Source organism: Canis lupus, chromosome 26, assembly GCF_011100685.1.
Source record: "Canis lupus familiaris isolate Mischka breed German Shepherd chromosome 26, alternate assembly UU_Cfam_GSD_1.0, whole genome shotgun sequence".
Classification (NCBI taxonomy): domain Eukaryota; kingdom Metazoa; phylum Chordata; class Mammalia; order Carnivora; family Canidae; genus Canis; species Canis lupus.
Genome location: NC_049247.1, coordinates 20,647,533 through 20,675,378, shown reverse-complemented (window position 1 = coordinate 20,675,378; position 27,846 = coordinate 20,647,533). Strand labels below are relative to the sequence as shown.

The 27,846-nt window shown below is 51.9% G+C and overlaps 2 protein-coding genes across 4 annotated transcripts in view; both read left to right on the top strand.

Moving 5' to 3' along the window:
* The first annotated feature begins 13 nt into the window (after positions 1-13).
* On the top strand, positions 14-10,832 carry CRYBB1 (crystallin beta B1). Its single transcript, XM_038575517.1, has 6 exons — positions 14-195; positions 1,501-1,687; positions 3,301-3,419; positions 7,534-7,666; positions 8,463-8,605; positions 10,554-10,832. The coding sequence occupies exons 2-6, from the start codon at positions 1,520-1,522 to the stop codon at positions 10,735-10,737; spliced, it is 747 nt and encodes a 248-aa protein (XP_038431445.1). The 5' UTR covers positions 14-195; positions 1,501-1,519; the 3' UTR covers positions 10,738-10,832.
* A 6,655-nt stretch (positions 10,833-17,487) lies between these two features.
* Positions 17,488-27,846, top strand: part of TPST2 (tyrosylprotein sulfotransferase 2) — a 52,280-nt gene continuing 41,921 nt past the window's right edge. Inside the window, exon 1 of one of the 3 annotated variants that reach the window (XM_038575513.1) lies at positions 17,488-17,556. The gene's annotated coding sequence lies outside the window, so the exon portion shown is untranslated. Of the gene's footprint in view, positions 17,557-18,241; positions 18,521-27,846 lie in introns of those variants that run through there. The other 2 variants (XM_038575512.1, XM_038575514.1) reach the window with 2 other exon arrangements.

The window sequence follows — 27,846 nt, the reverse complement described above, 5'->3', positions numbered from 1 at the left end:
GGCAAGATCAGGGCCCCGGGGGCCGCCCCCTGCCCAGAGCCTGCTGAGCCAGCTCCCGCTTTGTGCCACAGACCATGGGCCCTGGTGTCTGCCAGACTATAAAATGGGGGGTCGGCCCCCAGTCACCCACTGCACCGGCCCACCCGCCCGCCTGACCGCCTGCCTGTCCTTCAGCAGGAAGTAGCAGGTCCCCAGGTAAGAGGGGACTCCGCAGCTGCTGAGAGCCCCAGGGAAGGCAGAGAGGGGGGAGCCAGAGAGACCCATAACCAAAGAGAGAGAAAGGCAGAGGGAGAAAGAGGAGATAAAAATAAACAGAGAGGGAGGAGAAACAGACAGACAGAGAGACAGAGAGAGAAGAGCAACATCCCCAGGAAGGAAGAAGCCCAACTGCCAGCTCAGGAGAATGTTGCTTCACAGAGTGACATGGGGGTTGGGGGGGGGGGGGGGTTGGTAAGCAAGAGCCTGCAAGCCCCAGATGTGGCCCAGATGTCTGGCCTGCCCAGAGAGGGCAGTCCTTGGGGGGCGGGGGGAGGGAGCTGCTTGCCCTGACTGGCTCCTTTTTTACAGAAAGTGTTCAGGAATCAGCTGGACCAGAGGGTTTTAATCTGTACTGTCAGGTGGTCCTCAAATCCCCGGAAATTGCCTCCAAAATGAAAGGGAGCCCGGGACAGGGCGTTCCCCAAACACTCAAAGGCACCTGTGCCCCCGAAGCAATGAGGAACCGGAGGCATTGACCGGAGCCCGATCCGGCCAGTGCCCGTGCAGTCCCTATTTCAGAGCCCCCCACACTCACGGAATCCATCCTCTCGGCTCCCCTTCATGCCCCAGTCCCAGGCCTGTGTCTGCACCCACACGCCTGTTCCCAGACAACGCCCCAGGCCGCAGCTCAACTGAGGAAGGAGTCAGGAACCAGAATTCAAACATTGGCTGAACAGGTGTCAGTGGAGAATCTCCTACGGGAGACGCTGCTGGGCCAAGCGCTGGGGACCACGAGTCAGCAGAGCGATGATAACCCTGTGGCTGGATCCTCTGCCTAAGTTGAAACTGAGTCCTAACTCTTAGCAGTGGCCAGTGGCGGTGTGCTCCTGGGCCGGTCACCTCCCCTCTCTGAGCTCCGAGGGGATACGATGGCACGCACTGCATATGGGATCAGCGTTCATTCATGGGCGTAACAGGCCTGGGGTACCCTGAGTCCCAAATGGGACAGGGTGCTGTTAATGCGGCGGGGCCAATTGCTATCACACCGGCGGAGAAGCCCAGAGAGCGGAGAGCGGTGTGCAGAGCTTCTCGTTGCAGAGGAAGGACACAGCAGGGGAATAGGGGGTGGAAGGGAGGGCATGACAGGTGGAAGGACATCAGAGATGCATGATCTCCAGAATTTCCAGAGAGAAAGAGAGAGCAAGAGAGCAATGAGTTCAAGGAAGGCTGGCGAGATGTGAGACTGGGGGACAGCTTGCGGGTGCCATCCCTGAGTGACCTAGGCCAAAGGTTTCTTTCCAGAGGTTTGCAGGTGGGGACCATGTCTCAGGCTGTGAAGGCCTCAGCTACGGCTGCAGTGAACCCGGGGCCTGATGGGAAGGGAAAGGGCACCCCGGCCGCAGGACCTGCCCCCGGCCCCGGCCCTGCCCTGGCCCCAGCCACGGTGCCAACGACCAAAGCCGGGGACCTGCCTCCCGGCAGCTACAAGGTAAGCACCCTGAGGTGCGGGGGCTGGGCTCCACCCCTGCACATCCTCTCAGCTCCTCCCCTCTCTCCTCCCTTGCCCTTCCCTTCCTCCTCCTCCTCCCTTTACCAGAAATCACCAGCCCCCAGGAGGTACTCTAGGAGCAGCAGGTGGCCTCAGACCTTTTTGAAAATTCTTCAAAGCAGTGAGGACTGAAAGAGCTTCTCCAGCCCTCTTGGCTTGGGGTTGGTTTGGTCTCAAACCGGTACGCGGAACTGGGGTCATTTCACATTGCCAGGTTCACGGCATGCGCTCACACGCTCCTCCTCGCTTGGTCGGCTTTTGTCATGCAGTTGCTTCATTAATCGTTCCTTTTTATTTAACTTTTAATAATGCAGCAATGCCTGCAAACTCTGCCCCACCTCAATTAAGAACCAGAACCCAGTAAAATCCTCTCCCTCTAAAGTATCCCTCATGAGCCCATCAACCTTCTCCCCTACTCAAGGCACCTGACAATGTCACCCCTGCCCACCATCGGCCTGCATGCATTTTTACCCCTTATTCCTTTAAAAGAAATTCCTTTCTTTATGTTTTATGTGTTTTTAACTCATTGGAAAACGCTCTGGGCAATTATTCTGGGTTTATATCTTTTCTTGTCACCCACTCTGAGATCCCTAAGAGTCATCAGCACTGCTGTGTGTTGCTGTGGGTCCCTCATTTTGGCAGCTGTCTGATATTTCAGAGTGGGGACCGTCACTCCTGAGGACCATCAGGGCAGCTGCTAGCTTTGCTCTGGTGCACACTGTGGCCAGGATGGGCCTTCTCTTCATCTCTTGGGGTCCACATACCAGAGTTTCTCTTGGGAGGACAAGCATAGGAGTGAAAGGGCTGGGTCAAGAGTATGGGAACCTCCTCCTGGTATAGCTGGGGAAACAGGCCTGGAGAAGGAAGACATTTGCAAATGAAAAACCAAACTGCTGGAGGCTCAGTGAGGTGAGGGATTAGCCCAAGTCCAATGCAGAGGCTCCTACGTGGAGGCAGGTGGATGGGCAAGCATTTTCTGAGCATCAGCTCTGTGGCAGGTACTGAGGCTGAGGTACAGAATTAGATCAACCCCACACCCCGCCCTGGGGAAACCCTTGGTCCTTGGAGGCTGAATCAAGGGAGAGAAGGGGGCACTTGAAAGCAAAGCAGCAGTGACTGTATTGCTTGTGCCAATAATGGGCTGAGAACAGTGCAGGAGCACTCGACCAAGCCCACATGGGGCAGAACATCAGGGAAGACTTCCTGGAGGAGGTGACATCTGAGCCTAGAGCAGGACAGGGAACATGAACTCCAGGATGAGGTTGTATGGTGGGGAAAGCATTCCAGGCAGAAGGAACAGCACAGAGGAAAGAAAGAAATCCATAGGAGCCTAATGATTGTGCAGATACTAAATTCAGAAGTAGAAGGAAGGGGGGACAGGATTGTTCCACAGAATTTGGCTCATGGCCCACTCTCATATGATCTGTGCAGGCCTGCTTTTATTTATATAGGTATTTAATGAGGTTTTGGCCTGGAGCATCTCCAGATGGGAGGTATACTGCCCCCCTCATTCTGCACCCCTTTCCCCCTGGGATGGGGGTTCTCTCCTGCAGCTGGTGGTCTTCGAGCAGGAGAACTTCCAGGGCCGTCGTGTGGAATTCTCTGGGGAGTGCTTGAACCTGGGAGACCGTGGCTTTGACCGAGTGCGCAGCCTCATTGTCACCTCGGGACCGTGAGTGTGGGACGAGGGAGGACATTCCTAGCACTGTGATAAAATAATAATAAGGAAACATAATAGCTGCATTTACGGGGCACCTGCTCTATGCCTGCCAGCATGCTAGCAGAGACACACATATTTCTTTTTTTTTTTTATTTATTTTTTATTGGTGTTCAATTTACTAACATACAGAATAACCCCCAGTGCCCGTCACCCATTCACTCCCACCCCCCGCCCTCCTCCCCTTCCACCACCCCTAGTTCGTTTCCCAGAGTTAGCAGTCTTTACGTTCTGTCTCCCTTTCTGATATTTCCCACACATTTCTTCTCCCTTCCCTTATATTCCCTTTCACTATTATTTATATTCCCCAAATGAATGAGACCATATAATGTTTGTCCTTCTCCGACTGACTTACTTCACTCAGCATAATACCCTCCAGGTCCATCCACGTTGAAGCAAATGGTGGGTATTTGTCATTTCTAATAGCTGAGTAATATTCCATTGTATACATAAACCACATCTTCTTTATCCATTCATCTTTCGTTGGACACCGAGGCTCCTTCCACAGTTTGGCTATCGGACACACATATTTCTAGTCCTTATTTCAAACTTGGGAGGAAGGTATTATTCCCCTTCCCATTTTGCAGATAAAGAAACTGAGGTTCAGAGAGGTGATTTGATCAGCATAAGGTCACACTCACAGAAAGTCATAATTCTGGGGGGAGAAATGCTTTTTCTCTTGACCAGAGGGCCGAGTGTCCACTAGCTACCCGCTCTCCTGGGTATCAAGCAACCCTATAAGACATTCATAGTGGCCATACCAGCTCCAACCCCTGTGGGCTGAGGTCAGGGCGCAGGACAAGACCCACAAGGCCCCTTTGCCTTTTGTCTCACCAGCCCCAAATCCCCCAAGGCGTATGGTCAGCTTGTATGCCCAGCATCATGAGACTCACTTTCCCAACTCTGAAATGGGGAGAGTCATGGTCCCCACTCCCCTTCACTGGACTATGCTGAGGCCTGAAGGAGATGATGCGGCGTGGGCCTGGCACTGTGTGAGTGCCCCAACATAGCAGGTGACAGTGACCATTGCTTACCCTCTCCACTGCCCCATGAGTTCAGCCAAGTCACCCTGATCCTGGGTAGGTGGTGGGGAGGAGTGCACTTCTACCTCCTGCTCCCACCCCCACCCCTGGTGTGGTCAACACAGCCTCAGCCCCACCCTCAGCCCCAAAGCCCAGCTGGGAACAGAAGCTGCGGATGTGGCCAATTTGGGTTTTCAGGCTTTTTTTGGTGACAGTGACTCAAACCCAGAGTATTTCTCCTCCAACAAAGATGCAGCTGGTCTTTGGTGTGTGGTGTGTGCTCTGGGGCTGCGCCCAATGGGGAGAGAAAGGGGCTGTGGTCCAGGGCCCTGGGTCTGTGTCAGGCCCCATAGGGCTATAGGAGAGACCGTGGTGGAAAAAGGATGGAGAGGATGAAGTGGGCAGGGGAAAGAGAGGAGCAGGGTGCCCTTGGTACAGGGGTGGGGAGAGAGGCAGGGCATGCCTACCTGAAACTTAGGAACCTTCACCCTGAAACCTGATACCTGACACCATCCCGGGACCATAGCTGGTGACTTAAGCCCTCTGAGCCTCAGTTTCCATATCTGTAACTTAATATCCCTGCCCTCTTTCTCTACTTGCACATAAGGCTCCAGTGAGGAGATGAGAAAAGATATTGAAATAAATACTTACAGTTCCTCAGTCTTATAATAGATCCTCACTGGGTGTTATAATTCCCAGAGCTATGACAGGGGAAGTTTGGGGGAAGATAGACAGGGTGGCCAAACCACTTCAATATCTATCCTTCCATAAGCTCAGACCCCCAGCAGCTTTCCTCCCTTTCCAACCATAAAAGATAGTATTCATTGCATTTTCTCTGCGCTGGATTTGCTCTGCACATTCCTTTTTAGACCCTCATAATCTCCTGACAAGGTAGATGCAATCTTTCCTCTCTTCTCCTGAGGCTTAACGAGCTTGAGTGGCTTGTCTGAAGTCAAGCAGCAAATAAATGATGAACTGAGATTAGAATTTAGGTCTATTTACAGAGTCAATGCTCTTAACTCCTACAAGAACCATCTTCCAAGGCTCCCTTCCCATCCATCCATCCATCCATCCATCCATCCATCCATCCATCCATCCACCCACCCACCCATCCATCCACCAAGTCATCTGCCCTTTTACCCATCTACCTACCTATCCACCCACCTATCCATCCATTCATCTCCCTATCCACTCATCCAACTATCCATCCATCCATCCATCCATCCATCCATCCATCCATCCATCCATCCTTATCTACTCCAGATCAATCAGGGCTGAAGCAGATTCCCCTCTATTCTAGGAGCACAACTATCACTCCAGAGTGGGTTGGCTCATTCCTCAGACAAAGACTTGAGGCTCCTAGGACTCATTGTGCCTCCATCCATGGTGGTAGCTCATCCTCCACCTGCCACACACACCACCACCCCCATCTCCTTCTAGGTTGAGAAAGATCCCAGAGAGACAATACTAACGTCAATGTCCCTCTTGTTTCCTGAGAACTCCTGAACACATATAGAGCAAAGGCTAAGGGGTCCCTTACTCTTAAACTTCTCATCAATCTCCCCCAGAAGCAGGGGTCTCTTTAACACAAGTTCACTTCCCATCCTTAACCAGGCTGCCCTGGGAAAGCCAGGAAAAGCCCCATTGGACTTCAAACTTGCAATCAGTTCTCCTGGAGGACTGAACGGCTTCAAATGCAGTCACATTTCATTCTCAGAGGTATCTGAGAGGTAGGTGTTACTCCCAGTCCCCTCCCACTGCCTCCATAGCAATTACCGAGTGAGTTCCATATTCCAGGCCAGTCCTTATCAAACCTGATTCAAGCACCTGTATCAACTGTCCCCTTAGTACATCCAGGACTATTATTTATTTAACATATTTCATTTTAAATGACCCTTTCGAACCCAGATATATTTTCAAGAACCTTTACATCACTGGCACAAAGAGAAGGCAACATCACTTGCTATAAGTAATAAGTAAGATTGCCATGCTGCCTCCTGAGCAGAGGCAGAATATCCTAATCTTAAAGGAACAAATACAGAAATCCACTGGAACACCTTGAAAGGTTTTCTTTCTTTTTTTTTTTTCTTTATCTATGATAGTCATACAGAGAGAGAGAGAGAGAGAGAGAGAGAGAGAGAGAGGCAGAGACACAGGCAGAGGGAGAAGCAGGCTCCATGCACTGGGAGCCCGACGTGGGATTCGATCCCGGGTCTCCAGGATCGCGCCCTGGGCCAAAGGCAGGCGCCAAACCGCTGCGCCACCCAGGGATCCCCCTTGAAAGGTTTTCAAAAATACCTGGCAACAAATTGGGACACTAATTCCATAACTTTGTTGAAACATTGCAAAAAGATGACTTCTGCATCCTAACCCTTGAATGACCCAAATTGGTGCCAAGTGGAGGATTCACATCACCTCTCAGAACAAAATCAGTTCATTCTATTGTCTTAGTTTGTATATTTTCTGTGACTTGAAATAAACTTTGAACACACACACACACACACACACAAAATGGTATCCATAAAAAAAATGAACACAACGAACACAAAATAGCGCTATCCCACCGTTGCCTGCTCCAGGCTCTGGGCGGGCAGCTGTTGTTGCCTTGTTACAGAAAAGAGAGACTAGTGAGTGTTAAAGGTCCGTTAGCATCCAACGGAGACATTGTCCTAGCTGTCCTCAGGGCTAAAATAAAATGTCTTCTTATGTCTATTTTACTGCAGGTTCTTTCAGTACTTAGACCATGTGCATCCCACAACTGGGGAAACATTTCGCTCACATAATGATACACACTGTCTCATACAATCCTCCACCACCTGCCAGAAAACAGGCATTTTTAGATGAAGAAACCAAACCTCAGAGAGGTAAAGCCACTTGCCCCTGGTCACACAGCCAGTAAGTTAACATAGCCTAGGATCAAACTCACTGGCCTCAGGGCTACCTTGCAAGGGTGTGTGTTGGGGGGCTTCTGCTAACGGTTTCTCTCCTTCTGGCCTTTGCTTCTCCCGGTCCTGCCTTGTCATTCTACCCATCGCTGTCACATCCAGCTGGGTCGCCTTTGAGCAGTCCAACTTCCGAGGGGAGATGTTCGTCCTGGAGAAAGGCGAGTACCCGCGCTGGGACACGTGGTCGAGCAGCTACCGCAGTGACAGGCTCATGTCCTTCCGGCCTATCAAGATGGTGAGTGGCTCCTGAGCTGGTGCTGGGGGACTGATGGGGAGGGCAGGAGCAAGTGTCAGGTGTGATGGCAGGCAAGGGAATGCGGGCGGGGGGGCAAGCAAGGAGGAGGAATGGCAGGCAGGGAGGCGTGACGACCAAGGGCACTGGGCGCTGGTGCTCATTGATTCGTGAGATGTCCCTGGGACCCAGCCCCTGCTAGGAGCCCTGGACAGATGAGAGACGTGAAGCCTGGTTTCTGCCTCCCCTGCTGCTTTAGAGACTCATTATCCCAGTTGTCAGAGCTAGACACTTCGGTGTCTTCCTTGCTTCTGTTTGTGGATCATTTCTAATTCCTGACTGCAGGTTAGACCCTCCTGAGAGGTTTCACAAATCCCAGTGCTCATCCCAAACATCAAACAGGCAGGTTCAAGCGTGTGTGGGAGCTGAGAAGAGGCATGTTGTAGAAAGGTACCTTGTGAGGATAAGACAATATATGTTGCTCAACCATCTTGAGCCCTCTGAGCCTCTTGTTATGTTATGGCATCTTGGGCCATAACAATAACAGTCAAAAATTAATGTTTTGGTGGCACTTGTCATATGCCAGGTGTTGTGCTAAGAATGCTGTATGGACAACATCTTAAAATCAAGGCTGTTATCCCCCTTTCACAGGCTGGACGGTGGCAATCCCGGGCAATTCCCACGGTGGCCTGAGCACCCCCAGCTCTCTCTCTCTCTCCGCAGCCAGGGGCCCCCCTCTCAGTTACTTCTCTTTGCCCGTTCATACTTCACATGCCTGAGCCAGTCTCTCCCTCCCCAGGACTCCCAGGAGCACAAGATCTGCCTGTTTGAGGGTGCCAACTTCAAGGGCAAGACCATGGAGATCCAGGAGGACGATGTGCCCAGTCTTTGGGTCTACGGCTTCTGTGACCGTGTTGGCAGCGTGAGGGTCTCCAGCGGAACGTAAGTCACCCCTCCAGCCCGGCCCTGGGCTTCTGTTTCTTCTTCAAGCACAGACAGACTCAAAGGCTGTCCTCCCTATAGGATATAGCATCGGGTGCAGGGGGAAAGGCTGCAGAGTCCCTCCTGAATTCTCCTAGGGCTGGTCCCTGGGACTCCACCCACAGAGCTTTCTTCCTCTGGAGAGGGGATTCGTACTTTGATGAATATACATGTTGATGTAAACAAACTTGGCAATTGGTTCTAAAAAGATGGAAGATGGAGAGAGTAAACCCTTCTAGACCTAGTTTGGGATTGGAGAAATAAGTGAGAGAGGCAGAGCTGATGCAGGTAGATGACTCTAGATGCGTCTAAGAAAAGAGCATGTTCGGGGACATCCAGAGCCTCCAGGGGAAATGAGCAGAATGACTTCAGAGAGGCGAGCCTGGGTAGTGCAGGGGCCTTGACCTGTCACTGAGGTGTTGTGAAAGCCGGGTGAGCCCCGAGCCCATCTGCACATTTTAGCATTCCCATCTACACAATGGGCACTCCAGGTTCCTTGATCTAAAAGGGCCCCTTATCCAAACTCTTCAGATTTGAAGCTTTTGAAACAGAGCCCTGGGACCTCATTTCTGTGAGACCATAGAGGACTGGATGCCCTGAGGAGATCACTGTATCCATGTATCCATCCCACTGCCTCTGAACTACCGTGCCCGACACTCCTGGTCTCCTCTAGGCAAATATAGAGCTTCTGTCTCTCAACTGGACTCTTTCTGACTTCCTACAACAGCATCAGGGTTCTGGATTTTTGCTTGGCTCTTCCTCTTCCCTGAAACCTGCATCCCTGCAAGCCACCTGAAATTTCTAAGCATCGCCTGTGAGCCGGGCACTGTGCTAGAACCCTGGGGTCCCCCTATCATTGCCAGCATGCGACTTCCTTAGTCTTGTCTTTTTTTTTTTTTTTTAAGGAGGCAGGGATGAATAAGGCTCAGTTCTTGCCTTCAGGGGGGCTCACTCAGCCCAGCAGCAAGGCCCATGTATACCCATGAGATGATGTCCAACATCACAGGTCAGAGGAGGAAGGGAGGTTTCTGGGAACTGGCTGTGCATGCGGGAGTGGAAGGCAGGTCAGTGGTTTAATCTGAGGAGTCTAGAACTTAAAGCAGACTCTGCAAGATGGGCAGGAGGTGTGGGAGAGGCCTGGACAGACCCTCCCAGCACAAGGAAAATGGCAGAAGTCAGAAATGATTCATTGATGATAACCATGTACCAAGCACTGTGCTAATTCATTCTCAGTGAATAGCTTACGGGATCTTTGTAACAAACCTATGAGGTAGGTGCATTAGCATCATTGCCAAGACAACAAGCTGAAGTCCTGGTAAGTCATCAACTTGGATTCTCATAGCCAGTAAGCGGCAGAGCTACGATCTGAACCCAGGTGTTGCTGGCACCAGAATGTGCGTTCCCAATCACTACACGTAAATTCACTTACATACAAAGGAAACCATTATTTGAAAAGAGGCTCCTCCTTCTTCTCTGCCTCATTGCTGACCAGTCCCCACAGCTTGTCTTCATCCCTTTGATCTTGTTCCGTGAGCCCCAAGCCACCACCGTCAGTGGGATGTGCTTCGGTTTCACTACCAGGCACATACATCATATACTCAGCAAGCACTTCTGGAACATTTTCCCATTTGGCCTGGACCAAACCAGTCGTAGTGACCACTCGCACTTTCTAGAAGGAGAAACCAAGGTTTTCTAGAGAGACGGAGTCACTGGCTAAAGCCGGTAGGAAGCCCCAGGAAGGGACAAAGCCAGGGCAGAGGAGCTGCACCTGCTTCCTGTGATCCAAGCCCATGAGGGATAAAGAGCAGATGGCAGGGATGGGTGGAGAACTGGCTGGTCCGGCCTGGGGTCCGGGTGCCAGGCAGTGAGGCTGGCTGTCTCCACCCTGACCTTCTTGCTTCCTTCCCAGCTGGGTCGGCTATCAATATCCCGGCTACCGTGGGTACCAATATCTCCTGGAGCCAGGTGACTTCCGGCATTGGAACGAGTGGGGGGCCTTCCAGCCGCAGATGCAGGCAGTACGTCGCCTGCGTGACAGGCAGTGGCACCGTGAGGGCTGCTTCCCGGTCCTGGCTGCTGAGCCTCCCAAGTGAATCCATACCTTGCTCTTCTTCTCACTCATTACACCCCTCCCTCAGACTCAGTTTCCCTGTCTTTCCTGTGCAAATAAAAGTTCCTAAAGCCAAAATGTCTCCTGGATCTGTGTATAGATGTGAGCTTTGGGGTCCCCCATCATTGCCACCATGTGACTTCCTCAGTCTTGTCTTTTTTTTTTTTTCTTAAGATTCATTTATTTATTTGAGAGAGAGAGAGAGTGTGTGAGCGTGCGTGTCCACAAAAACATGTGACCAAGGGGGAAGGGTAGAAGGAGAAGGTGGGAATCCCAAGCAGACTCCCCACTGAGTGTGGAGCCAGACACAGCACTCAACCCCAGGACCCTGGGATCATGACCTGAGCTTAAATCAAGAATCAGAAACTCCACCCACTGAGCCTCCCAGGCACCTCATCCTTAGTCTTAATAATTATGTATACTGGTAACAAAAACAGCAAGCACGGCAAAGTTCTTTACACACAATCACTTAGTGTATCTTTTGGACTACTTTAGGAAGCTGACATTATAATCATTCCCATTTAACAGGTGAGGAAATGGAGACTCGGAGAGGGGAGAAGTGACTTGCCCAAGGTCACACAGCCCATCAAAATTTGAACCCAGGCATGCAGGCTGGCTGCTGAGCCTGCATGCGCTCTTAAACAAATCTTTGTTTTCAAACTCTACTCCTTTGTGCTCGCTCATGATTTTTTACCTTCTTGGCTTAACACCTGTTTTGTTATTTACTTAATATATATATTTTAAATAGGCCTTCTATTTTGTGCTCGGAGGCATTCGTTTGTCAGTAAAGCTTCATAACACTACGGGAAGTGGAAAACCAGTGTCATATGCCATAGATAGAAACCAATTGTGTAAATACAATTTTAGGAAGGCCAAGTATCGAATAGACACCACCACCTGCCGAAGACTCTAAGGCTATAACCTGTGTGCTCTTTGATAAAATGGGTGATTAGCAAGTGTTGGAGAGAGATATGAAAGACATGCTTGCTCCAAACATATTTTTCTCTCTGATATAATCAAAGAAGATTGAAAAGAGCATTATTCTCTTGTATCTGATGCAGTGTTATTTAATCCTGGGTCCAGGTTCCACTAAGAATCATGTCTCCTACTACAAGTGGTACATGCTCTGCTCTTCGGAAACCTGCACCGGGTGATATCGACTCCCATATCTACAGTTATTATTGATTGATGTTATTAACCTTTAATCTGCGTAGGAAGCCTCGGAGAGGTATTGTCATGGAGGAAGGGAGGCGTTGAGGGATGGGATAGGAGTTTGCTTGGTGGGGAAAATAGGAAAGTTAACATTCTAGACAGAAGAAACAGCAGGGACGTTACTACCCCACATGGCACCTTTGTACAGAGGATCAAAAGATGCTTCGTCCTCAAGACATTTGACTACCATTTGCCAGAATTTATTGGTATAAATCTGTGATGGCTGCAGTTTGAATGCGATACCCTTGTGCTATGCCCAACTTTCACAGCTGTACCTGGCAGGCCTGGAGCACCACGGGAAAGGCACAGAGGTTGAGAGAACCGTGGTGGAGACAAGCAAAGCTCATTGACATGAGAGCATTAGCTTGGTGGTTGTGTGGGCAGAAGCAGGGGATGGGAAGAAGTTGCAGAACGTGGCAGGAGATGAAGCTGGAAAGAAATGTGGGGCCTCATGACACCCCACTCTGTGGTTTTGCTGACCGTAAAAGTTGAGGCACCACCTGACTCAGAGGGTCTTGCACTCTGGGGCATGCAGTCTCCCTCTCCCTCTCGTTCTCCACACCTCCACCCTTCAAAACAACCAGTGTCTTGCGTTTGAAGACAGGTTGTCCTGTCTTGGACTAGAAGACAGGATTCCCAGGCAGGAATCTGTGGTTGTGGGTGTTTGTCCTGCCTTACTGTTAGAAGCTGCGAAGTGTTGGGCAAATTGCTTCAGTTCCCTGGGACTTCTTCCTCCTGTCTCCACAGGGGCAGCTCGAAAGTCCAACTAGCCCCAAGATTCTATCTGACCTTGGGATTCCATGGTTCCCTACTTCCAAGATGCTCCAAGATTCTGCAAGTCATCTCTGAGCTTCCATGATTCTTTGACTCCCAAGTCAAGCTACATAGACTCCCATCCTCAATTCCCAAGGTTGGTGGGTGCAGCTCTAAAATTCTACTACAGTGGAGTCAAGCTTTCCAGTCACATGGGCCATACAAAGTCAACTCTGAGGCTTCAGTGACCAAAAGACACATGATTTGATGAGAAAGAGAAAGGAAAAGAGAAACATTCTCTATTCAGATATAGCACAACTGCTCTCTGATCACCGAGAATTTGTATTTCGTACTTCTTGAAAGAACTATTTTGGTCATAGCAGGTGTTTTGTTTTGTTTTCAGTGTATCCATCTTATGAGTCCTATAAAAGGCACAATTAACAGAAATCCATTGGTTCAATTTGTGGTAAAACTTGCGTGCATTCATGATCTAGATTTTCCAAATTGCTTTAACTCAAAGAAAGGTGTCATTGCCCTCATTTTCTCATGTTTTTTTTTTTTTTTCTTTCTTGAAAACAATGTGAATGTTAGTGCAAAAACATGAGATAGACATTTGGCAAAACCAACCAATAAAGACTAGGAAGGAAATAACAAAGTGATTATTTTATATTTGATTTATCATTATCTCCTTACATTCATTTACCTTTTTTAAAAAAAAGATTTTATTTATTTATTTGAGAAAGAGAGCAAGCATGAACAAAGGCGGTAAAGAGGAAGATAGGGGCTGAGGGAGAGGAAGAAGCAGATTCCTCGCTGTGTGGGGAGCCCGATGGGGGAGGGGCTCAATCCCAGTACCCTGGGATCATGACCTGAGCCTAAGGCAGGCACTTAACCGACTGAACCACCCAGGCGCCCTATTTAGCTTTTGTTAACAAATTTATGAATAAACACAACATGTATTAAAAATCAGAGCAAATACAAAGTACAAGCAAGTCAAAGACCGGTACATGTAAAAAGACTGGGAGGGAGTGTGACATAAGAGTTAGGGACCTGTTTCCTCTGCTGTGGGTCCTACTTCCAACAAGATGTGAGCTTCTCACCACCAGGAACAGAATTTCAGAGCTTAAAGATAAGCCCTATTTTCTGCCTTGAGACTGAAACTTAGAGTTTTACTTTCTCAGGTTGCTCAACAGCAGAAATGTTGATGGGCACAGTGCTGGAGGCGACCAGTGGAGCCGGACTTGGCCATGTGGGTATCATGTCCACAGCTTTCTTGGAGTTTCTCAGGGCTTGTTTTGACTCTGCAGGAGCTTTGCCCTAAATGCTGGCTTCCAAACGCAGTGCCAGCTGGGATGTCATCATGTTTCAACATTAGATCCCAGCTCATGAATCTCTGAGTCAGAGGCCTTTGGGAAGACAAAGCACCTTGGTTATGGAGTGTTCTCTCCCATCCAGGGCAACAGGAGGTAAACTACCATCTTTTGAGCAACAGGGCATGGATACAAAGTCAGCAATGTGGGCAGTCCCAGTGGCCCAGAGGTTAGCGCCACCTTCAGCCCAGGGTGTGATCCTGGAGACCTGGGATTGAGTCCCACGTCAGGCTCCCTGCATGGAGCCTGCTTCTCCCTCTGCCTGTCTCTGCCTCTCAGTCTCTCTCTCTGAATAAAATAAATAAATTAAAAAGAAAAGAAAACTATTTGTGAACATTGAAATCTGAATTTCGGGACGCCTGGGTGGCTCAGCGGTTTGGTGCCTGCCTTCGGCCCAGGGCGTGATCCTGGAGTCCTGAGATCGAGTCCCGCATCGGGCTCCCTGCATGGAGCCTGGTTCTCCCTCTGCCTGTGTCTCTGCCTCCCTCTCTCTCTGTGTCTGTCGTGAATAAATACATAAAATCTTAAAAAAAAAAAAAAGTCAGCAATGTGTGCGGCGTGGGGGAGGGTGGGGAGTGAGTAGAAGGACTACCCAGAGGTGTGATCCCTTGTAGTCAGCACCAGATGCTGACAGACACATAGCAACCAATTTTTGGCAAAGGGACATTGTGTCAGGCAGGGTGTCCTGAGGAGCTTCTGGAGAAGTGAGCATCTCTTTAGAGCCTCGTTACCATGACAGCCAGGCACCTGGATCAGATACCTAATATCAGAGTGCTTTGTGAAGCTTGGGTACCAGGGCAGGAGTGGTATACATCCTTCCAGTGGAAGAAAAGTACCTGTCCTCTATCTTAGGTTCCTCCCTGCCCACTGCAGAGGCTTCCTTCCTGTCCACTCCTTCTACCACCATGCTGAGTCTACATCTCAGCTCTGACATTTACAAGCTGTTGCCTGTGGTCAAGACAAATTACCCGATGGAGCCTCTGTTTCCTCATCTGTAAAATGGGAGTGATGAGGTTGTTGGGAGGAGTAAAGGATCAATTTGTCACAAATATAAGGAGCCTAAAGCGCAGTCAGTCCCTGAATCATCATGAGCATCATCATCTCCAACGTCAGAGCTGGAAAGAGTTTTAGAATCGACGTGTTTTGTGCCACATTTATTCTTCCTGCTTCTGACAAGTATTGGCTGAGGGCCTCCTGAGTGCTGGGGAAACAGGTTGGGGGAGAAGACAGAAGAGGCCCCTACCCGGTTGTTCAGAAACTGGTGGGGCAGACAGGCCGGGATCTTTCATTTGCTTGCAAAAGTCACATCAAATTCCTGGGTGGTGTGGTCTGGTGTCCATCTCATCAGGATCTCCTGGGGGCAGGTAGGCTTCCTCAAGGAGGAGACAGCCAGCTCGAGACCTGGAGGGGTTTGCTGAGTTAGAGGGCTGATAGGGGAAGGTCCAACCTAGAAACCAGATCTTCTGGCCCCCTTTAGCCCTGCAACTGAGATCTGCTAATTCTGTCTTCCAGACATCTCTGGAACGTGAACACTCCCTCCATGCCACTGGCCCTGCCTGGGGTTGGCTGCCTCCTCCAGAGGACTTCAACAGCCTCCAAATCATCTTTCCTGCCTGTCCTGCTCCACAGAGTAGCCAGTGGGTCTTTGCAGAAAGCAAAGCTAACCACGTCCTTCCCCAGCGGAACACCTTCCGTGTCTCTCCATGCTGTAAGATGAAGTCCTGACTCCTTTGCACAGTTGTTGAAGCCCTGTAGCATCCAGACCCTGCAGACCCCTCTGACCTCCTATCTCTCCCTTGCCCCGCATCCCATCCACTGCACTGCACACCAGTCTGCATCTGAAAAGTGCCTCCTGCTGGACCTCTCACCTGCTGATCCCTGTGATTCACACAGGCTTCCATGCTTCAGGCCTTAGTGTAAACACTCCTGGCCCTCCCTCCCTGGTCCCAGTTAATCCCCTGTTTTCTCTTCCCCATAAGAGGTGCCTGCTTTATCGTGCATGCTTGTTGAAGGGTCTGGTTGGATGCAGGGGTCTTGTCCTCCTGTCACCTGCTGAATCCCGGTGCCTGGCACAAGGCATTCAGGAGATGCTGTTGCTAGCTAGAATGCGACAAAACAAATGATCCCCATTCAGATCTCTTCTCTTGATCTCCATCTCTCCACCCACAAAGGGGCCTTATAAGGCACCCAGCAGAGTTACTATGCAGTTAGTCATACAAAACCTCTAATATGTGTTTTTCAGTAATAGCCGGCTTCATGGAGACGGGGGATTTCACAGTGTCAGTCCCAACACGTTCTACATGGGGAGGCATTCTTTACTGGATCCATGAATGAATTAGTGAAGAGCTATGAATGAACGCATGGCTAGCCATGGGCAAATTACTAAATATCTTGTACACCTTGGTTTTCTTATCTGTGAGGTGGGGATGACAATAGACCTATCACACAGGCTTTTAGTAGTTTAAATACGTAAATATAGAAATGTTTAGATAAACGTTTCCTACTTAGTGTGTGTGTGCGCGTGTGTCTGCTGTTATGGTTGCAATTATTACGGAAATGTATAAAAACATACAAACAAACATAGAAGCCTGGGTGGCTCAGTGGTTGAGCCTCTGCCTTTGGCTGAGGTCGTGATCCCCGGGTCCTGAGATCGAGTCCCGCGTCGGGCTCCCTGCAGGGAGCCTGCTTCTCCCTCTGCCTGTGTCTCTGCCTCTCTCTCGGTCTCTCATGAATAAATAAATAAAATCTTTAAAAAAAATAAAAACAAAGAACAAAGGTTCCCAATGAAAAGTAAGCCCGCATCCCTTTCATCCCCTTCCTTCAGTGCATATGCACATAATGGCTGTATTACACACCCATTTCACAGACAGAGAAACGGAGGCACAGAGAGGTTAAACACCTTGAGGCCTGTCAGCCTGGAGCTTTGTCACTCTTGTATGTGGAGGTTTCTCAACCTCAGCACAACCGACCTTGAGGCGGGGCGGGGGCTGCGTCATGGCACGACGTTCAGGAGCCTCTGTGGCCCGTTCCCTGGAGACACAGTCGGACAGCCTCGTGCCCCAGATGTGTCTCCAGGTGCTGCAGAATGTGCTGGGGCCGGGGCCGGGCGGGGCCGGGCGGGGCCGGGCGGGGCCGAAGCGCCCCTTTCTGGAGAAGCCCCGCTGTCTGCGCGCGCGGCCCTCCCCCGACCCCGCGGGGCACACGCGGCAGCCCGAGGCCCTCGGCCCAGCGTCTCGTCTCCACGCCGCGTCCCGGCGGCCGCGGCACTTCGCTGCTCACAGGCGGGCGGAGCGGCTCCCGCACACACGGCCCCGCCGACCAGGACTTCCGGGGCGGGGCGCGGCGGGGGGCGGGGCCGCGGCGGGGCGGGGCCGCGGCGCCGTGACGTCAGGGGGCGTGTCCGCGCGCGGGCCCTCCCCCTCCCCGGCCGGGGCGGCTGGCCAGCCCGGAGTCGCTGGGCGCGCACGGTAGGTGGCCGTGGGGGGCGCGCGGGGCGCGGGGCGCGGGGCGCGGGGCGCGGCGCCGGCGGGGCGGCCGTGGAGGGCCGGCGGGCGCCGAGGAGCCCCCAGCCCGGGCCCGCGGCGGCTGGAGGCGGCGGGAAGGCGGCGCGCGCGGCCGGTCCGCGGGGTGCGGGGTGCGGCAGAGCCCCGGCGCCCCGACCGCGCTCCCCGCCGGGGGCCCGCGCGGCGGCGCTCAGCGTCCGTGGGGGGCGGGGCGGCCGCTTGCCGGGGTCCCCGCCCCCCTCCCGGCCTGCGGGGACCCCCGGGCGGGCGCCGGGACGCGCGGGGTCGCGCGCAACTTAACTTGCCGAGCCGTGCACTGGCGAGGCGCGCCCGGAGCGGAGGCGTCGGGGGGCGCGCACCGCCGGGGCCTGGGGTCACCGGCGACGAGGGGTGCTCGTCCCGCGGACCCGCCGCCCCGCTGCCCCCGCCGCTGGGTGGGCGCAGCCGGGACTGGGAGCGGCAGCCGGGGAAGGGGGCCTGGGTCGCCGGGGCGGCGTGGCCGGACCTGGGGGGCACAGGGCAGAGCGCAGGTCAGGCTCTCGCACCCAACCGCCCGTCACGCCCTGGGAGGGAAGGGTGGGCACCGTCCAGGGGACTGCGGTTGTTACAAGGCACTGTGCCTATCACTTGCTCACTTCCCCTTTTGCAGATGGGGAAACTGAGGCTAAGAAAGGTCATGCGCCCACGGGCCTGGTAGGCCCCACAGGTGGGATGTGGCTGAGCTGAAACCCTCCCTCCCAGGCCTCCCGACTGCGTGTACGGGTGTTGGTGAGGCGAGTTGGCAAACTCCTACTCATCCTTCAGAAGCCTCAGGCAGCGCCCGGCCTGGAAGCCTCCTCTGGTCCTCTGCAGGCATTGTTGGGCGCTTCCTGTTCTGAAACCCACAGGGGCAGCTGGCGCGTTCCCTCGCTTACCAGCCTCCTTGCAGGTCTGTCTCCCGTCCTGGGCTGTGGACCCTTCTCCTTGTACCCCATCGCCTATCCTTTATTCAGCTGGGTGGCCTGATGACAAGGCCAGGCCTCTGGAGTTGGGCAAATCTCCGGGTGACTCGCTCTGGTTCAGTAGTGATGTAGTCTGTGCCAGTCGTTCCTCCTTATCCTGCCTCAGTTTCCATGATTGTGAAATTGGGTGTGTTGAGTCATTCGTGAACCAGTTTACCCTACTGAATCCCTGTTGTAGTATTCTATTATTTACCCAATGGATGTGTTTTTATCACCTCATTTTTTAGAACTTCATGTAATCTCTTTATAGCAGCCTCACTGAGATAGAATTCATATATCCTACAATTGACCCTTAAAAAAAAAAAGCATTCAGTTCAGTGTTGTTGTTGTTTTTTTTTTTAGATTTTTTTAGGATATGCAGAGATGTTGCAACCACCATCACTAACCTAATTCTAAAACATTTCATCACCCAAAAAGAAACCCTGGGCCCATCAGCAATCACTCCTCAATCCCTCCATCTCCAACCCCTGGCAACCACTAATCTACTTTCCATCTCTATGGATTTGCCTGTGCTGGACGTTTCCTGTAAATGGAGTCAGCACAATGTGGCCTTTTGCGACTGGTGCTGTTCACTTAGAACAATTCGGAGGCCGATCCATGTGGTGGTTTATAGCAGTTCTTCATTAAACCTTTTTTTTTTAAGTATTTCATTACTTTTCTTTAACAGTTTTTTTCTTAAGATTTATTTATTTATTGGAGAAAGAGAGAGAGTGAGAGCATGAGGAGGGGGGACAGAGGGAGGAGGAGTGGGGAAGCAGACTCCCTGCTGAGTATAGAGCCTGAGCCTCAGGGCTGGATCTCATGACCCTGAGATCAGTACCTGAGCCGAAACCAAGAGTCAGACGCTTAACCCACTGAAGCACCCAGGTGCCACAGTATTTCGTTACTTTTTTTTTTTTAAGTTTTTTTTAGGTTAATTCCAGTATAGTTAACATACAATGTCATATTAGTTTTATTAGTTGTATTTCATTACCTTTTAATGGTTGAATAATATTCCCTTGCAGGGATATAACTCTATTCATCCAGTTCTCAGCTGGTGGACATTATTTCTACTTTTTTTGGCTGTTGTAACACTGCTGTGAACATTCGTGTACAAGTCTGCGTGTGTGCATATGTTTTCAGTTCTCCCGGGTATATCCCTGGGAGTGGAGTTGCTGGATCGGATGGTAATTCTATGTTTAACCTTTTGAAGAAGTGCCAGTTTTCCCAAGCAGCTGCCCCGTTTTACAATCCCACCAGCCATGGATAAGGGTACCGATCATTTTAAGTAAATATAGTCTCCGGAGCAGTCATAATCTTTGAAATAACTGGCTTCAATGTGCTTGTTAAAAAGTATTTTTCCAATATGCATTGGATTAAATGCCTCATTAGCAGAATAAGGAGTGTCCTTCAGGTCACCCAGGAACATCTCTGGGACCATCAAGAAATCAGAAATCAAGCCCATGGAGCGCTTCGCCCAGGTGTGTGTGCGCTTCCGTCGTTTCTGTAACAGGGACATCCTTGCTGAGGGCCTTCAACCAGACCCTGTGCAGGACAGGGGGCAGTGAGGAGCCCAGGGGCTTGCAGTGCCCACCTCAGGACCTGGTGGTGCTGATTAGGAACCTGTGCAGAGGGGATAGGAAGAGTGAGAACCGCCCAGACCTTCCCACCCCACACCAGCTGGGTGGCCCTTCACAGTGAGGACCTGCGGAAGCCAGTCTCTCAGCTTCGAAAGGGAGTCTGGTCCTGCCCACCATCCCCCCACCCCCACCCCCCGGGCCACCCATGCTCACTCTGAAGGTGACCTCCTCCCCCGGTGGCCAAATCTCCGGGTGACTCACTCTGGTTTAGTAGTGATGTAGTCTGTGCCAGTCATTCCTCCTTATCTGGCCTCAGTTTCCATGACTGTGAAATTGGGTTTCACAGGTGGGCCACCTGCGCAACCTCAGTGAGTCACTGCTTCTTTCAACAAGTGCCACCCCCTCCTCATCTCTGCCCCCAGACTAGAGACCTGCAGTCTGGAGTTATAGGTGCCTCAGTGGTGCCCCTCAGGATGACACACAGACATCCCCTCCCTCCTCTTGGCATCGCCCCCAAGTCTGGGACCCCTCACCTCTTTGCCTCTGTGAGGTGGAGCCGCCCAGAAAGCACCCAGGTCAGAGCATGGCATTTTCATGAAAGAACCAAGTTTCTTAAAAGTCACCAGTTCTTCCTGATGTTCTTAACCCTGTCATCTGCTAGTTCTGGAACGGAAGGCAGCATTCCTCTGTGCGTTCTGGGTTTGCATTGAGCAGCCTCGTCCTACCTGGGCGGCTGCTATTCCAAAGGGCCATTGAGACAGGCCTCTGGCATCTGTAGCCAGCCCCTCCCGCTTTTGTTCATCTGTAACTACTTTCCTTTCCTGGTCCTTTTAAAATCAAGCATTCCTGTGTTGCCTGGGGAAATGGCAACAGGGTTCAAGAGGCTCAGCCAGGGTCTCTGGGCCTCCGTGTGTCCTGCTGGGGAGTGGGCGTGGACTGAGTCAGAACTTGGATGCGGTGCCACCTTGGGATTGGGAGAGCTGTCAAAAATGTGTTATCGGCATGACTTTGTGAATTGTTCCGTAGTAAGAGAGGCAGAGCAGAAGTGGCTGGTGTTAGTGATTTGAAAGTCCAGGTATATACCTGCTTGGCTGGCTCTGATTTGCCTTGTGGCACTGCAGAAACTTGTCTGTAACAGCCGCTCCCGGCCTCCCCACCTGCCACCTGTTCCTGCCATCTGCAGTCCCCCTTCTCTGCTCTCGGCAGCCACACATTCACCCTGTCTGGAGCTACTCGAGAGAAGGTTCCAAGATGCTTGCCCTTCCCATGGCCCTTCTCTGGTCTCCTCCACTCTGGGCTGTGGCACGAGGTGGATTCATGGGAATGATTCATTGAGACCAGCTCATGAGGTGGGCCAGACCCCAGAAATTGCAGGGCAGGGCTGCTGAGGACAGTGCCCACATGCCCTGGGGAGCCTCTGTGCCTGCCACGGGGGGAGGAACTTTGTGTTATCCTGCGTGCTCAGATGGTGGAGGCAAACGCAGGCCAGCCAGATTGTCTGCCAAGTGCATTCTTGCACCAACCAGACTTTTGACCAGTCTGCTGTGGCCAGAAAGCCAGCTGGTGGCCAGAAAGTGGGCCTGGTGGTAGCATGCATACTCCAGGGCTTAGGCCTGCCTTAGAATCTAGTTGTTCCCCTCAGTGGCTGTGTGGTTGTATTCTTTGGCTGCTTTCCCAATGCATCCGTTTTCTAGTCTGCAGAATAGAGGTACAGATAGGACCTACCTCCTGGATTGGACCAGAGGGGATGGGGACGGGGGTGGGGATGGGGTAAAGTGCTCACCTTGATACAAGGCAAAATGTGACAGCTCAGGGTCAGACAGGCTGTTGGGATCTTGAGCATGTCCCTTTGGGAGCCTCGGCGTCCCCATCTGTCAAAAGGCCATGATTACAACTGATATCAACAGAGCTCACCAGGCATGGGGCAGTGTTCTAGGCGCTTTATTTACCTTGACTCATTTGATCTGCTCAGTGGCCATATGAATTGGACAAGCCGAGGCACAGAGAGGTGAAGTAATTTAGCACAAGGTCACCCCGCCAGGAAGTAGGAGAGGCAGGATTTGAATCCAGAGTCTACACTCTTAATTACCATCTTATCCCTTCTTCATACCCTACCTTTTTTTTTTTCCTTTTTTTGATTTTATTTATTTTTTGAGTGAGAAGAGAGCACATGCAGGGGGGAGAGGGAGAAGCAGACTCCCAGGCCAGCAGGGAGCCCAAGGTGGGACTCGATCCCAGGACCCTGGGATCATGACCTGAGCCAAAGGCAGACACTTAACCCACTGAGCCACTCAGGTGTCTCTTGATACCTTATCTTAATGCCCAGCACATAAGAAACACTCAGAAGGTGTCAGTTATTATTACTATATTACAGTGTTATATATTATTACAAATTATCATGTATTATTAATGCATGTTTATCCCATTCCCTGTCCATTTGTCCACACTCCATCCTGGATGACAGAACAAGCAGGGCTCTTGGCTTCTTACCCCACAACCCTGATCCCTCTACTCCCTCCCATTCCCCCACACTCCCGAGCAGATGGGGCTGGGTAGGAGCTTGGAGGCAGCTGAGTCCTATTTGGGCTTCTGAATCATGGTGTGACACTGGGCAAGGTGCTTTCCCTCTCTGAGACTCAGTTTCCTCACCTGTGAAATGGACAGGTTGGACTTGTAACAAGCTGCCAATTGATGCCTTTGACCCAGATGATGGTTTTTGTTCAGTTTCCATTGGGTTTTACTTTATTTTTTTAAGATTTTATTTATTTATTCATGAGAGACACACACAGAGAGAGAGGCAGAGACATAGGCAGAGGGAGAAGCAGGCTCCTCGCAGGGAGCCTGATGTGGGACTCGATCCCAGGACCTGGGATCCTGCCCTGAACTGAAGGCAGATGCTTTAACCACTGAGCCACCCAGGAGTCCCTGGGTTTTATTTTAAATGGAACCGACGTTCAATTGTTTTTTAGAGAATAATCCAATTTCCCACTTCTTTTGGGAACTCAGGAGCTTGGGCCAAACTGGAGTGGCCTGAAGCTCCCCCTCAAATGCCCTGGGCTCTCCTGGTCATCATAGTCTTCACCATTCCCCACCATCGCATGAGTGACCTGTCTGCCCCAAGGGCTTGCTGGCCCGGTACAGGTCTTCACTGCTCTGAGGCCACCACGGGCCTGCCTGGGTGTACTTGAACAAGTAGTTCCATTGCTTTAAAAATAAAATGTTTTAACCACTGGTTTCCATGTTCTTCAAGAGTCCTTCCAGTTCTGCTTTTCTAGGACATTGGAGGTTGTCTGAGGCCTCCTGATACCTCTTCTGCCACTAGGAGCCTCAAGGCTTTTAACACATCAGGAGCTTGCCCCCATTTCACACTCCCTGCATGGAAGGCTCTGTCTCTGGACCCCAGGGTCCCACCTTATTTGGTTCCGGTCCCCACACAACCCACAGTGAGATATTCAGGGCGAGCTGAGACCCCTCTGCTGTGAGTACTGACGAGTATGTCTGTGTCCCAGCACATCTACATCACCTGCATGGCTCTGGGGACGCTTTCTCTGTCCTCACAAGGGATCAGGGGAGGCATTGGTTATTGACCACTCCATTTCCTGGAAACTGAGGCTCAGAGACTGTCGAGTCACTTTCCCTGAAGTCACACAGGTCTGATGTGACAGCATTGGAATTTGAACCCAGATCTGCCCAACTCCAGAGGCTGCCTGTGGGGTCATCCCTCCATCCCATCACGGCACAGATATCCGCTGAGTGACGCCCTCCGCTAGCCTCTATAGGTGCCACTGTGTCCATGGCACCTGGCCCCGCACCTAGGTCAGCGGAGGCACTCGGTAAAGGCTTTTGGGATAGAGGCATGTGGCAGTTTTCAGCTAGATGCTGGGGTGCGGGATTTAAGAAGCCACCAGGTCCCCATTTTTCCTGGAGTGTTTACCCTCTGGTGGAGGAATCAGACAAGAAAAAAGTCAACCACGTCTCTGACCCAAGATGTCTACCTAGAATGTTGGCAAACGACAGCCCCCAGGGCCCTTTCCAGCCCGCTGCTTGTTTTTATAAATAAAGTTTTTTTGGAATACAGCCACACATTTATTTCCATTTTGTCGGTGGCTGCTTCTGAACCAGGAGGGCAGAGTTCAGAGACAGAGACCGTGTGGTCCACAAAATTGAAAGTATTTACCGCCAGGCCCTTTACAGAAAATCTGGCAACCCCTGATCTAATCATCTCTTGGGTCCCTTTAAGTTATAATCTTTGGTAAGGTGATAGTAAAATAATGATTGCCGTTCAGATTTGAGTGCCTGCTGGATACTTAGCTCTTTACGTGTGTTTTTCTGAGCTCAACTGTTATCATAAGTGACACTCTTTTGTCTTCCTGTTATAGGTGAGAACGTGGAGGCTCTTAGAGTCTGTGGGTCAGGGCGTAGGTGAGGCCCATTGGAGCGAGGGCGTCGCCTTCTTACAGGGTCTTTTGCCAGAAACTTTCCCACACAGCTCAGAGAAGGTTTTGATTTCCACTGTCCGTGAGCATTAGGCTGCCTTCACTTCTTGATTGTCTGTTTCTGCATTCACTTCACAAACAGGGGGCCATGGGTAGCCTGGGTGGCTCAGAGGTTGTGCACCTGCCTTCAGCCCAGGACGTGATCCTGGAGACCCGGGATCGAGTCCTATGTCGGGCTCCCTGCATTTATTCTTTGTGTCTCTCATGAATAAATAAATAAAATCTTAAAAAAAACCCCACAAAAACCAAATAGGGGGCCTTGCTAGGTCCTGTGAAGATATGGGGAAAGATCCAACTCTGCATTCCAGTGGAGGAGACAGCAAACCAGAGAGGCCACACAGGGTGTTGAGTGTTTTGGGGGATGCTGATACATGGATGGGAGGCAGTCAGGGAAGGCTGCCTGGAGGGGGTGGAGACTGGTACAAACTGTGCCAGTAGGAATTAGCTGGGTAGAAGAGGACAGGAAGGGTGTCCAAGGGGGAGGGAGCCACAGATGCAAAAGTTTGGAGGTGTGTGACTAGGCCTGGTAGGTCTGCTAGTGTTCATGGCCCAGACTTCCAGATATTGGTACGTGCAGGGGTGGAGTGAGGTGTTAAGATTAGAGGTCAGCAGAAGTTGAGTCACAGCACAGTGTCCAGTGCCATCCTGGAGGGACTGGATTTCCCCCTGCAGAATGAGAGGCTTCCTCTTCAAATCCCCGTCTACCCTTTGCTGACTCCCAGGAGAGTCACTGCTTGGTGCTAACTGAGCACTTCTCTCTGGGCTCCTGTTGTTTAACACAGAGCACACTCCTGCTGGCTCCTCCTCCCCACCCCACCCCACCCCGGGCTCCCTGGTCCACCCCCACCCCCAGCCAGGAGGCGGAAAGATCCCTGCCTTTGCATTTATTTTTGTAGTTTCTTTTTGATGAGGGCGTGTTTTTCATCTCAGCCGGTGGGTTCTAGTTTCCTTTGAAAATGTTCTAGCAATGTTCATTGAACAAATATATGAAACAGGTGAGAGTAATCAGGAAGGTGGTCCTCAGTAGGCGGGAATTTGGGCAGCCCCATGACGGGGTGGGGGGCTCAGAGGGGGCCAGGCTAGCAGGTGACCTTGCCCTTAAGGTCAGCTCCCTGAACAAGGGGTGGGAAAGGACTCCTTTAGTTACAGGGTAGGAGGCAGGTCACAGGAGCCGAGGTCCCAGTTCCAGGCTCTTCTGCTCCCCCATCTCGCTCCTGCTCCCCACATCTGGCAGGGTCTATTTTTGTCTCTCCCTGTCTCCTTCCTGTCTCTATCTCCCTCTGTTCAGGTCTCCCCCTGACTCTGACTCTGTCTTCCCCCATCTCTATACCTCTCTATCTCAGGCCAGCTGGCTCTCTCCATTTGTTCCTCTGTCTGTCCCCTCCCCCCACGGGCACTACTTCCCCTCCACAACCCCCCCCCCCAGCCCTTCCTTTAATTAGAAACGCTCTGTCCCACTTCCTTTGACTGTGAGTGACATCCTGCCCCCCAGAACCTTCAGAACCGAACCTTCACAGAGCCCAGGGACTGCGCGACCACCCTCCTGAAGGCCTGGGAGATGGTGGCGGGCGCCTTCTGGCCTGGCCCAGGGAGGTTGGGAGCCCAGCGGAGGCAACACAGCACTGCAGGGGTTCGGAGTCCACCCCCTAGGGCAGCCCCGCCCCGGGGCCCCCGGTGCAGTGGTGGGCGGGGCTGGGGGGTGGGGGCCAGGAGGGCAGGCCCCAGGGGCGGGGGAGGCAGAGGAACAGGAAGCCTGGGTTGGCAGCGAGGGAGTGGAGTGCAGCTTTGGGTCTAACTTGGTTTGGAAGCTCACCTGGGCGGAGGTGCTGGTTACCCTGCCTCTGGGGATCCCCCTGAATCCGCACAGGGCAGGTGCGGGACCCTGTGGGGTCGTTCGCCTCTCCTTCTCTTTCAGTGGCGCTGAGCTCCCTGGGGAGGCCCCAGCCTGTTCACAGCTCCGCAGTACACACAGTAGGCCAGCCGTGCACATTTGCTGGCAAATTTGGGGGGAGAATAGTGATATTAGAAAATGAGACCAGCCTTTTCCTCTCACAGAGGGGGACACTGAGGCCCCATAGGTGATTTGCTCAGGTCATGAAAACAGGCTTGGAGTACAGCACAGATCTGGGTTCCCCAGGGTGGATGCAGTGCAGGGAGAGCCTTTAGCTGGTAGGTTCTCTGGTGGCCCTCTGTGGGTGTCAGGCGAGAACCCCCTCCTGGGAGGTAGGGCACTGGGGTTTAAGGCTGGCTTACCCTCCCCCCACCTGCTGGGGGAGTCCTGGTAAGTTCCTCCCCCTATCCTTGGCAGGGGGCGGGTCTCTCCTTACCCTCCCAGTGATGAAACACAAGGCCCTGAGAATAGCAGAGGGGGTCAACGGGGTCAGAGGTCACTGACCTCACTGTGCTTCCTCTCAGGCAGGGGCTATGGCTGCCTTGGCCTTGGGCGCCTCGGGCCTCTGGTTAGATGTTGCTTGGATCATGAGGATCTCCTTCTTTCACAAGGTCTTCTGCAACTTAGCTGGGAAAACCCAAAAGGAGAAGATGTGGCTCCCCTTCTCAAAAGCATTCACTAGCTCCCTATTGCCTATAAAGGAGTGGGGGGAGCCCCTTCTTATGGCACTCAAGGCCCCAAGGTCTGCCCCCCCCTTCCTCCCTCTACTCTTAAGCAGGTATGTAGCAGGGCAGCACCTTTAGGCAAGCAGCATCCCCTGGAAAAGGAGCCTGAGAATTTGCATTTCTAATGGGTTCCCAGGCACTGCCCCCGCTGGTAGTCTGGGAACCCATTTTGGGAACTCCTGTAGTGGGGGTTAAGCGTGCTCTAAAGACCAGACCATGTCGGAGCGACACCCTGCCCTGCCACGTGACTTCTGTGAGCTCTCGGGCAAGAACTTGAACTGCTCTGTGCCTCAGTTTCCTTGTCTATAAAATGGGATAATAATAGCACCGTTGTCATAGATGAGTTGTGAGGATCAATTGAACTAGTACATGTAGATGCCCAGGAAAGCATCTGGGCACAAAGTAAGCAGCACGTGCATGTTTGCTATTATTACTATTCCTGCTATTGTTATTTTTATGACCATTAACCTTGAGCCGCACCGTGACCCTGACACTGTTGTGGTTACAGTGAATCCTTTTGCTCTTCGTGATTCTCAGCCTGCTTGTCCACCTCGGGCCTCTCTGCTCACAAGCTCCTCCCTC